At 32.0% G+C, this 13,340-nt stretch overlaps 1 protein-coding gene across 1 annotated transcript in view; it reads left to right on the forward strand.

Moving 5' to 3' along the window:
• The window catches only part of tanc2a (tetratricopeptide repeat, ankyrin repeat and coiled-coil containing 2a), a 151,041-nt gene that overhangs the window by 71,662 nt on the left and 66,039 nt on the right, over positions 1 to 13,340 (forward strand). The window contains 1 exon segment of the mRNA XM_051103493.1: positions 12,282 to 12,464. Within this exon segment, the coding sequence (XP_050959450.1) occupies positions 12,282 to 12,464 (183 nt within the window).

Consider the following 13,340-nt stretch of genomic DNA (forward strand, 5'->3'; position numbering starts at 1 on the left):
AATTCACCGAGAGCTCTGAAGGACTCTTCGCATTGTAATATAAGACTGCCATTGGCTTCTACATTGTATTTAAGTAGTTCATTGTTTGACATCTTCAGACCTCTTTGTCTTATCTGAGAGACATTAGAGTTCAACCCTAAATAGTATTAAATCATGTCTTACTCTCATGATTTTTATGGATGTGATATCTAACTTAGTAACAGTGTTTTTAAATGCATCTCTGCCGTGTGGAAATGGATATTTTAATTCCTGCATTTAAACATTTTGAATCTCATAGGCAAAAACTATCCGTTTGAGTTCCTTGTAACTGAATAAAAGTCCCTCAGAGGGAGTCATTCTGAGATATAGATTTAATATTGTCTGAGAAATATGATTTCTTTCAGCTATAGCTCTACTAACAGGACAGGGCAGGATGGTTTCTTGGCTTGTGGTGTTTCTATAGATTGGTGGAGTTAACGTTGATGTGCCATGGGCAGCTGGGCCTGACTAGTAACCGCTAGATAAGGGCTCAGTTTGGATGTAGACTGCCTCAAGTGAAATGAGAGTGAGTGAAAACAGAAAAAGAGGGGGATATCTATCCGACTCTTCCAATATCTCTTCTGCGAAAGGCTGTGTGGGACCAGAAAAAAGACTAAATTATTCATCAGTGGCAGACTACACCCGAGGATCACATTTCTAGATGCACACACACTTACTTCTGCAGTACATTTGCGAGTCCTCTGTGGATGCTTGAACCCATGCTTGCTAATAGGCTCCCTTTCAATGGTGAGTGAACATCAACCAATCTAAGAAAGTGTGTCTGGTCAAGCATAGCGCAAATCTGGGGGGGATTTTTTATTTTATTTTTTTTTTATTTTTTTCCAGGAACACCATTTGGTATTTTGTCTGAATGAAATATGTGTTGGATCCAAGAAAAGAGTGGAGAGTATTTTAAAAAAGTTATTTCAGTCTGCCTAATGCATGAAATTATTGTAGTAATACTTTATAATAAAATCTCATTTGTTAACATTAGTTAATGCATTAGCTAGCGTTACCTAAAAATGAGCAATATATTTCTAAGACCATTTTTAATCTTATTAAATGTTACTTAATATAAAATACAGTTCCTTCATGTTAGTTCACAGCTCGTTTTTTGAAATTAACATTTAAAATGATGTAGATGACACATGATGCAGTATTATAGGTATTGTTCACTGTAAGTTCACCTACTTTATTAACCTACTTTATTTGATTTGATTTGATTTGATTTATTTTCGGTGACTGCCAGACAAAACCCATGCATTACTGTTTAAAAGTTCTGTGTTTTTTGTTTGTTTTATTTTGTGTGTGTTTTATTATTCCATTTTGTTCTGTTTTTTGGTTTTTTGGTTTATTCTGTTTTGTTCTGTTTTTTGTTGTTGTTGTTGTTCTGTTATGTTCTGATTTGTTTTTGTTGTTGTTAGTTTATTTTGTTCAGTTCTGTTTTTTGTTTTGTTCATTTTTATTGTTTTGTTTTATTCTGTTTTGTTCTGTATATTTATTTTGTTCTGTTTTTGTTGTTGTTTTGTTTTTGTTTTGTTTTACATTTAGTTCAGTTTTTGTTGTTTTGTTCTTTTTTTGTTGTTTTTTGTTTTGTTTTATTCTGTTTTGTTTTTGGTGTCTGGCAGGGAAAACCATACACTACTGTTTAAAAGTTTAGGGTTTTGTTTGTTTTTTTGTTTTGTTTTGTTCTGTTTTTTGTTTTGTTCTGTTTTTTGTTTGTTAGTTTGTTTTAGTTTTGTGTTCTCTTTTGTTTTATTTTTAGTTCTTTTTTTTGTTTTGTTCTGTTTTTTGTTGTGTTCTGTTTTTTGTTTTTGTTTTTTTGTTTTACTTTGTTTAGTTCTGTTTTTGTTTTGTTGTATTGTTTTTATTCTGTTTTGTTCCGTTTATTTATTTTGTTCTGTTTTTGTTTTGTTTTATTCTGTTTTGTTTTATTTTTAGTTCTGTTTTTTGTTGTTTTGGCTTATTCTGTTTTTGTTTGGTTTGGTTTTGTTCTGTTTTGTCTGTTTTTATTTAGTTTAGATATGTTTTTTGTTTGTATTGTTTGTATTGTTTTTTTTTTGTGTATTTGTGTTTTTTGTTTTATTTCGTTTTGTTCTGTTTTTTGTTCATTTGTTTGTTTGTTTGTATGTTTTGCTCTGTCTTGTTTTATTGTGTTTTGTTCTGTTTTAGTTTTGTTAGTGTCTGCCAGGCAAAAACCATACACTACCTTTTAAAAGTTTCGGGTTTTGTTTTTTGTATTTTATTCAGTTTTTGTTTTCTTTCTTGTTGTTTTTTTTTTGTTTGTTTGTTTTATTTTATTTTGTTCTGTTCAGTTCTGTTTTTTGTTTTGTTATTTAAAGATGTCTCTTATGCTATGCGTTTATTTTATCAAAAATATAGTTCCTTATATAGTAAAAGCATTCATATTGTAAACTGTTATTACAAATTAACTGTTTACTGTTTCAATAGTAGTTTTTAAATACAATTTGTTCCTGTGATGCAAAGCTGAATTTTCAATAGCATTACAGTCTTCAGTGTCACATGATCCTTCAGAAATCATTCTAATATGCTGAACAATAACAAAACATTTCTTATTGTCATTTTCTTGAAAACCATTATTCTTTTTTAAATTTAGGATTGTTTGATGAATTGAAAGTTCATAAGGACAGCATTGATTTGACAGAAATCTTTTCTAACATTTTTGATCAGTTGAATGCGTCCTCCCAGAATAAAAGTGTTAATTTCTTTAAAAAAAAATGACCCCAAGCTTTGAACAGTAGCTTAAGTTTGGTCGTTTAGTAAAGTAATAGCACACATTTTCTTTAAGCAGAATGCACAATCACGTCCATAGCACAAATGTTGCAGGAGAAGTTAAACTCTTTCCCCAAGTATGAGCAAAAGTGATGCTTGCTTAGCACCCAGCACTAAAAAGCAGGTAAAAGCTTTTGTGAGGTCGGCTCTAAATGGCAGTCTCATTAGGAAAATCAAAGTGGGTAAGAAGTCTGATTCATAATAGAGGATGTGAGATGTCTGAAACGCTCATGTGAGGAGTCTCTGAAATAGATAATGTTGAATCTCTGTTTTATAGCCTCTCAGCTCACACTCAACTCTAATGCACATCGATCTTTTATACTTATTACTCATTTCATATATATTGTAACTTACAAAACATGTCTCATTTGGATCCTCACTGATTTCTCATCGTACAAGTATATGATCACCGCAGTTCAAAGTGATGAAGTGAAGCAAATGGATAAATGAAGAAATGTGCACGGCTGAGTTAATGGATGAAGGTAGTATCTGGAGGACGTGCCGAAGGTCTTGGAGTACGCGCTTCGTCCCTAGTGTCGCGGTGGAACTGGGCCACCATATGGAGCGATGGCTTACTGCCATCAAAACACAACACACAGCGCTCGTCCGCGGTCATGTGTGGGCGTACGGCGGCAGCTGCTGGGTGGCTGCGGGAACATTTTCTGTAGAGCGTGTCAGTTCGGATCACCTGAAACCTTTGTTCCTCAGGTCAAAGAACATTTAGAGCTCCAGAATGAAGATGACAGCGGACAGCGCTAATGGTGGCTAATTCTTTAGCTGGCTGAGAGAAATGCTGTATCATTCTATGACCTTAATGGTCCAATGCCATGTAGAGTGGGAAGGACCTGGAGGCGGGATACATGCTGTTTACTAGCGAAAGTATGCAGCGTTAGGATGGGAATTGTTCATTGTGCCTGTTTTGGATTAGATACAGTGGTGAATGGGATTGTGGGTTAGTTTATGCATGCTTAATTGCTAGCTTTGTGAGTACACAAAGCTAAAAGTTTGAGGCTGAAAAGTTTGGGGTTTGTATTTATTTATTTATTTATTTATTTATATAAAGTAGTCTTATTCTCACCAAAAAAGCTCAAAAGTTTAGGGTTTTATTTTATTGTATTGTATTTATTTACTTATTTTGTTTGTTTATTTATTTATTAATTAATTAATTAATTTATTTATAAAGTTTATTTATTTGTTTATTTATAAAGTAATCTCTTTATTTTCACCAAAACAAAGCTCAGAAGTTTGGGGTTTATTGTATTTTGTTTTTTGTTTTATTTATTTAAAGTATTCTCTTATTCTTGCCAAGAAAGGTTTTGGTTTTGTGTTTTTTTTTTTTTTTTTTTGTTTTTTTTTTTTTTGTTATTTTGTTTTTTGTTTTGTTTTGTTTTATTTTATGTGCTTGTTTTGTTTTATTTTGTTTTATTTTATTTTATTTTTTATTTATTTTTTAAGTGTTCTCTTATTCTCACCAAAAAAGCTAAAAAAAAAAAAGTTTTTATTTTATTTATTTATTTTTATTTTTTTATTTTAAAGTAGTCCCTTCTTCTCACAAAGGTTGCATTTATTTGATAAAAATATAGTAGAAACTGTGATTTTGTGATATATTACTATAATTAAAAAAAACTCCTTAGTTTAATTACTGTACATCAATAATAATAATATTTTATAAATAATCCTGCCAGACCCAGTCCCAGTACATGAAACCAAAGATGTCCCGTGTTAACCATTGTAACTCAGAAGTCGTTGGGAAACCAAATCCTGTCCAAATAGTATATTTAATTCATTTCGAAAGTAGAGCAGTAAGACAAGAAATGATTGCGGGTAATTCAGGAAATATTACGAGGCAGATTCAAACCTGCATCCCCCACACGAGCGCCTCTGTTCAGAACGTCCCGATTAAAATGCCAGCAAAGGTCACGGTGACAACGCAAAGGGTCTGTGATTTAACATGTTTTGCACACGCTCTTGTTAAACCGCATGACATGCAATCTTAAAGACATTAAATTGAATCTCCTGATGATATTAATTTCACGCTGGACAACAAAGCTCTCGGTGGGGATTTGTGGGAAACGGTCGTGTTTTCTCTCTCTATATCTGTGGTATTATTTCCAGGCTCTGTCAGCGTGCGGTTGGATGACGAGCGATGGTTCTGTTCCAGGCTCAAGGGCACCGGGCCGATCCCGAGCTCAGATTTAGTGGGCTGTTTTGATTAGGCGAGCAGGTTCTGCTATCAGCCTACATAAATTAGAGAGCAGCTCTCTGAATCACACTCACGGCTCCCACCGGGCTCATATCAGCTCATAACGGATGTGCGCTTGTGCCGAGAGGCTGCGAAAATACTCGTGCAATAAAGTACAAGAGTATCTGAAGTATGCCTTGATTAGCTCCCAATCGGTGTTGTTCATTTACCCCACAATGTGTGTTCACCGATAAGGGGGTTTTATGGCTGTAGACGATTCAGGGTGTTAAACTTACGCAGGATAGATTTACTTTGGCACTTCAGAGTCACCTTTCCATTTGCAGTTTGCAAATTTAACCAGAAGGTTTAAAGTTAAAGTAGACACCTTGAAAGCGTTTTCAAGAGAGTAAAAAAAGTGCTTAATCTGACAGACAAGAAGCTGCATAGACACTTCCAGCCTGTTTTTTTTTTTTTTTTTTTTGCTTGACTAAAAGTGCCACTTAGAATAAAGTCAATCATAAATTTAAAAAAATAAAACACCAACATATTAATACTCTTCTGTCTGACAAAAAATGTTTTTTTATTTTTAATATTTTAAAATATTACTCACTAGTTTATAAATAAACAGTAAATATGGCTGTTTATTTATGTTTCAAATTCTGATTTAATGTAACAATAAATTAAATCTAGCACCAAACATTCAATTTGCATTTTTGTTAGCAATTACAATTGTTTTGGTCAACTTTTTTGCATCAAAACCTGATTTATTAATGTAACACATTTAATACAATTGTTACATTAAACAAATTGTAAGTCAATTTATTTACAGTTTGAAAAGTGATTAATTTATTGAGCTTTTTTGTAAATTGCGTTTTAAACATCATTCCTTATTCATCAACATAATTTTAGATGTGGCTATTTATTTGCTTTATTGATTCATTTGTTTTTTTTTATTAATAATTCATTTGTATTTTAAAAATGTAATACAAAAATTAATATGCTACTACTACTACTACTACTACTAATAATAATAATAATAATAATAATAATGAAAAAAACTTATTGTAATTCTAAAAACAAAAATGTAATTTAATTTCATATTTTTATGTTCTATAAAAATTACACACACACACACAAGTAATCCATTTAAATTTGGCAATTTAATTTAATTTAATTTAATTTAATTTAATTTAATTGTTGTGTAATCCTAAAAAAAATTAAATTATTATTTTCATTTTTTTTAATGCTATAAAATGACACACACACACACAGAAGTAAACCATTTAAATGTGGCTATTTATTTAATTTTATTTAATTTGTTGTGTAATCCTAAAAAAAAATTATTTAATTATTAATTATTTAAACACTTTAAATTAAATTAAATTTACTTAAATTAAACATTTAAATTAAATGTAAATAAACTCATTCTGTACAATTTATAAGCTTTTGTACCCATGGGGACCCTTTTTTATTGTTTTTGTGTACCCTATACTTTTTTTGTATTACACATACATTCTATTTTTTAGATTCTGTAAAATAATACACACACACATATTATGTTTGTATATGTTTATGATTTTTAAACATTATTCATTATTTATCAACATCAAAAATGCATATGTTTATTAATTAAAAATAAAAAATACAATTAAAAGAAATAAATTAAAAATAAATTAATAAATTAAAAATAAAATGTTCATTTTTTTTTAAAAGAAATCAATTTTTATTTTTTTATATTTTTTTTTTTTAAGAAGTTATACATACACACACACACACACACACACAAATATGCTTGTGTATTTGAATTAAATAAACCATTTACATTTGGCTATTTTATTTATTTTAATTGTTGTCAATTTATTTTTAGTGTCTCTCTTAGCCGTCCATAGTGTGTATGCTGCTGTAGTATCATCAGTGTGAGGCTTATGGCAATTTATGTTGCCTTGGCAACTCACATCCCAGTTTTAGCAAACTTCTGATGCTTCCTTAAATTTTCACCAAACAAGATGCTGAGAGCCTAAATAAAACAGTATAATTCTTTTAAAGCGGTTTAATTTGCTTCATACCGGTTGGACGTAAAGAGTATGTGAGTTTGACGTTATAATGCACTTGCTCTCCTTCCTCTCTTCTTAACGGTAAGCTGGTCCTTCTCCACCCCCTGCCATCAACCCTCTCAAACCTTCAGTGAGGGATGAATTTAAGCTCCTGCACTCGTGTTGACCGATCCAGTTTGTGGCACCTCTCTTTCTCTCTCTTTCTCTTTCTTTCTCTCTCTCTCTCTCTCTCTCTCTCTCTCTCTCTCCCACCTTTAAGCCTGTTCCTCCTCTTCACCTCTCTCCCACTAAGATGTCTTTCATCTGGTGTCGGGAGCGGGCGGCACTGTAAATCCGCTTTTCTGATGTGTCCTCCGCTTGTGCTACTTTGCTTTTCCTTATCGAAGGCACAGAATTCCTCCAGAGTGGCGTCACGGTGACACTGCATCCGCCCCTCTGACAGCCCTCAATCCCACCACTGTCCTTGCATCGTACGTCATGTGACAGGCGTGATGTAGCATGAGATGGGAGAGGGACACCTGAGACACTCATGAGAGCAGGTGTTTGCTAATTACTTTTCTAATGAATCATAAACCAGAAAAAATTAACAGTTAAAACATTGCTTATTCACGAGAGTTTAATCTGCCATTTTGAGGATTCTTGTATTAGTCTCTCTATATATATAATAAATGTATATATTTAAAAATTTATTTAGATTAAAAAAAAAACATTATTTATCAACATTAAAAAAGGATGTTTATTAAAAAAATAAAATAGACTTTGATTAAAATTACATTAAAATACTACTACTACTACTAGTAATAATACTGATACAAATGTATATGTTGAGTATATGTTAAAATTTAAGATATAAAAAATCAATATAATAATAATACTATTAAATATATGTTTGAGAGTTTATTTAGATTCTTTGTTAATTGCATTTTAAATATCATTTATTATCAACGTCAAAAAGTATGTTTATCATTGAAAAATAAAAGTAAATTTATATTAAAAATGAAAAAAATAAAAATATTTCATGTTTATTATAAAAAGAATTTATTTGTTAGTAATCATGCAGTTGCTATTTGTATTCATAAAAATAATAATAAATATGTTTATATAATTGTATATTTATAGATAATTGCTTGAGATTTTTTGCTAATTGCATTTTAAACATGATTACTCATCAACATTTCAGATATGGCTATTTATGTTATGTTAATGTATATGTTTATTAATTTATTTATATTTATATTTTAAACATCATTCACTATTTATCAACATCAAAAGATGATCTTTATTATTTAAAAATAAAATACGATTTTATAAAAAATAAAATAAAAATAAAATAAATTCCATAGTTTTATTACAAAACATTATAGAATGTTTTATCAAATCATTCTTAACCATTTAAAGATTTAAAATATGATTTAAATATAAAATGATTTTTAACATTTTTAATTGTCAATTTTTCAAATAAAATGAATCATTTCATGAAAATATAAAAAAATAATAATGTTGATGTTAATTAATAAATGTATGCATAAAATAATTTGTAAACTTAAAATGAAAATATAATGTAAATAAAAAATAATTAAAATAAAATATAGATGCAAAAAAATCTTTATAAATAAAAAATATGTATTTTTATTCATAAAATAATTTAACAAATTAACTTTCTAAATAATTTTACAGTAAAAAAAATGTACTGTGCTTTCTGTGTATTTAAAACACTTCTTAGATGTATGTACATTTAATTTGATGTGCACACCAATATGGGCCTAAAATGTGTGCCCTAATGGTTAGAGAGTCAGACTTGTGACCCAGAGGTCACGGGTTTGAGTCTCAGTGTAGACAGGCATTGTAGTTTGTTGTAATAGTAACAGTTTAGTTTTGTTTTGTGTGACCCTAACCATTTTCTGCATCAGCCGTCTGTCGAGTGCGTTAGTGAACTGTAACAGCACAACTACAGCGACACATGAAGAGCGTGTCTGTGTTGTCTGTATGTGTGGTAACTAGCAGGTGGGTGCTTCATTCATCAGTCTTTCCTCTCCGTTCCTCTCTTCCTGTCTGTGCCATCTGTCGCTGTGGCCAGACCGGGCACAACATGGCCTCTTCCTTTCTGACGCCATCCTATGACGCAGCCTAGCTGCAGTGGACACACTCTGCGAATTCAGCCAGAACAGAAAACACACAGAGAAACAAAAGACACTGCATTTTCTGTGCTGATAGTGAGTGTGATTGTTCATTGTAGTCACAGGCTTTCGTAGCTGGTTCTGCGGCACTGAAGCGGATAGTGTCTGATGATTAACGCCCGAGGGTTCGAACCGCTCGCTCTGCCTCGGCTCTCTCGCCGTCTGCTTAAAGCATTTCGCTTCAGTCCACGTCCTGCACTGCGGTAGCGGCGAGATACAATGAGCGATTGCACATCTGACAGCTCGTCGTGTCTCTGAAGGAGGTTTAATTCTCTTCTGCTGAGGCGAGAGCGAATGTGAGAGTCTCAGAGGAGTCCTGAATCATGAAAACGGCCTCATTTGAGGACGGAGAATGATTTGGGTGTGGTTCGGATGTTTGGGAATCTAGACATCGTTCGGCCAAAATGACGAAATCCACACCTTTTATTTGATTGAATATTATGTCAAAGAAGCTGAGAGAGGAAATGAGAGGAAGAGGTGAACTGCGATCTGATACGAAATGCATGAGTGTATGATGAGGATGTTGGGTGGGGCTGATGGATGGAGAAGAAAATGGGCTGAAGAATCTGTGGAGCGAGAGAGAAAGAGAGAGAGAACAGAGATTGCTTGACATCAGCAGAGTCCAGACCCCACCCAACCCCACACACATAAACATGCTGGATTTACTGGGCTCTGTGAATAGTAAATACGGGAAGCGTACTAAAGTGAGACTCGCTGTTTTTCACAACGTTGTGATCTCACAGGTCTGATAGGAGTCACATGTGAGTCATTAAATGCACTCCAGCCTCCTGCTGCTGCCTCAAATGAAATTTGGACTTTAATTGGTCGTTAATGGAGAAGTCCACTTCCAAAACAAAGATTCACATATAATGTAGTCACCCCCTTGTCATCCAAGATGTTTGTGTCTTTCTTTCTTTAGTTGTAAAGAAATTATGTTTTTTACACCACTGTTTTTAATGTTGATAATGATAAGTATTCCTTGAGCAGCAAATCAGCATATTAGAATCATTTCTGAAGGATCATGTGACATTAAAGACTGGAGTAAAGATGCTAAAAGTTCAGATTTACCATCACAGGAATAAGTGTCATTTTAACAAAATAAACACATACAAACATTGTAAACTGTAATCTGATTTTTCATTTAATTTTTAATTTTATTTTCATTTGTTTTGTCATTTTAATAGTCATTGAAAACTGTAATTTTTATTTTATTTTTTATTTCATTTTATTTTTTTTATTTTTATTATTTATTTTAACATATTAAAATAGAAAATTGTAAATTGTAAAGTGTAATTTAATTAAATTGTTTATTTAGTCATTTTATTTTATTTAATTTAGTTTTTTATATGATTTATTTTAGCATATAATAAAATAGAAAATTGTAAATTGTAATTTTATTTTTTATTTCATTTTATTTAGCTATTTTTTTTTCATATTATTTATTTTAACATATTAAAATAGAAAATAGTCATTGTAAACCTTAATTTCATTTTATTTCATTTAATTTATTTTTATATTATTTATTTTAGCATATATTAAAATAGAAAATAGTCATTGTAAGCTCTGACTATATTTTTTAATTTAGTCATTTAACTTTATTTCATTTTATTTTCATATTATTTATTTTTAAAATAGAAAATGGTCATTGTAAACTTTAATTTAATTTTATTTATTTAGTCATTTTATTTCATTTTTATATAATTTATTTTAGCATATATTAAAATAGAAAATAGTCATTGTAAACTAATTTTAATTTTTATTTAAGTCATTTTATTTAGTCATTTTATTTTATTTTATTCTGCCATTTTATGTCATTTTGTCTTTTTTTTATTTTATTTTGACATTTTATTTTATTTTATTTTCGTATTTATTTTAACATATTAAAATAGAAAATATTCACTGTAAACTGTAATTCTATTTTATTTTTTATTTTATCTTATTTAGTCATTTCATTTCATTTCATTTATTTTAACATATAGAAAATAGTCATTGTAAACTGTAATTTAAATTTTTATTTCATTTTATTTAGTCATTTTATTTTGTTATTCTGGCATTTTTTTGTCATTTTGTCTTTCTTTTTGTTTTATTTTGTCATTTTATTTTATTTTCATATTTATTTAACGTATTAAAATAGAAAATAGTCATTGTAAACTGTAATTGTGTTTTATTTTTTAATTTATCATTTTTTAGTTTTAACATATATTAAAATAAAAAACATTTCTGTAAACTTTTTTATTTTATTTTATTTTTTGTTTCGTTTTGTAGCCATGAATCAAAAAATGTGGTGTATAACTTATTACTATTTAAAAAAAAAAAAAAAAAACTACTTTACAGCTCAAAAAGCAAGTAGACTCAAATCTGCTCAAATTGTGAATCTCTTGAATAATTTTGCTGACTTCAGTCATTTTGTTCAGTCATCAATCTGTCATCTTAGAATCTTCACAGATGAGTCACGATTCCTGTTGCTCATCTGCATCATCAATTTCCAGTTGATCTTTTGATTGAGTTTACTTCCTTCCCTGAGCACAGCAGCAAGAGTAAAACATGATTAACATCCCCAGGCGTCTGAATTTCTACTTAAAATCATCATTTGTATGTCCATTTCACACTCTGACTTACACATCGTGCTGTTGTTCTGAACTACCACCAAACCTGCATACTAATATTATCAAAAATTATGATCACATTCTTCTACAAATCTTGCAAAGCAAACTAAATTGCAAAAGTGCATCAGCATTTGTAAGTCACAATATATCCACTCACACAAACATGACAGCTACAGGCGTTTGACAACGTGTTCAGTCTTTCTTCCCTTCTCTCGTTCTCTCTGTTTGCTCTCTGTTTCTAAATCTGGAGGTGTCGTCTTTTCAGGAACACTGATAGCGGAGTGTTAATAAGCTGAACTGACTAACCGTGTGTTTGTGACTCCAATATGCAAATGAGCCATCTTTGGGCTCGTGTGATTGGTCTCTTGAGCGTATCTTGCTAAAGTAAAATATTAGAATGTTCGCTACATTATGGAATTCATTTGTAACCTCTCTTTTTGTCCCTCTGCAGGCAGTGACTCTGTGGAGGGCGAGTGTGTGTTCGAGGGGGATTACGCCGTCCCACCTCTCCCGGTGACCGAGGGCATGCAGCACATTCGCATCATGGAGGGTGTGTCGCGCTCACTCCCCTCCTCTCCTCTGCTGTCCCACCAGGCCCTCAACATGCGCCTACAGCCGCTCAAGAGACTGCCAGGTAACACTGCTTGTGTTTGTTGGTGTGTTGCAGTTGTGCTTGAGTGTGTGTGTCAGCGAGAACCACCTCCTGTTTCCCATCTCAAACACTCCAGCTGAATGCCAGAACTCCCACCGAGAGCACAAATGCCTTCACCTTACACACGGGGAGAGTGTGAACGAGTTTGTGTGTGTTTGCGAGGTAGCAATGTGTTATTTTTAGAGATGTTAATTTACATGTTCATTTAGTGTGGTTTATTGTTTGCGTCGGATGCTAAGTTCACTTTTTCATGTTGTTTGAACATTAATGTGTGTTGGCAGTGTATGTACACATCTACCCTATAATGATAAAAATCCATGCAGTGGTTTTTAATTAATCTGTAAAAATAATATCCCCTTTTTCAAATTGAGCTATTCTCAGATGCCTGTCGGTGTGGCGTCACACCCACAGAGGCCGCTCCCACAGTAGTTGATTGACATGAGCTCTTACCTCAGACCAGCTGTAACAGTCCAACCTCCATGTTTTGATGCCAGAACAGGGATGTAAGTTAGACAAGAACATCTCCAATTGAGCGATTGAGGTGTTGTGTTGCTGGATGTGATAATGAACATAGTGGTCGTCATTTACTCCCGACATCTGAGCTGCTGAAGATGCAGTGGATTACGTTTGTTTGTGAAGGGAATGCGCCTCCCGATCTATATATATATCCGTCTATGTTCGCACAAATCATTCGTGATCCAGCTTCACTTACAGCAGAAGTGAGTATAAGGGTTTTTTTATGAATCTTTGCGATCACCTTTTCTAATAATGTGCTAGTTAGCAAGTTTAGCGGCTAAACGCGGCTAAAGTAAACAGGCTCGTCACTCCACAGAGAGAAGAGAGGGGCGGGGCGAGCAG

Source organism: Labeo rohita, chromosome 3, assembly GCF_022985175.1.
Source record: "Labeo rohita strain BAU-BD-2019 chromosome 3, IGBB_LRoh.1.0, whole genome shotgun sequence".
In the NCBI taxonomy this organism is placed as follows: Eukaryota; Metazoa; Chordata; class Actinopteri; order Cypriniformes; family Cyprinidae; genus Labeo; species Labeo rohita.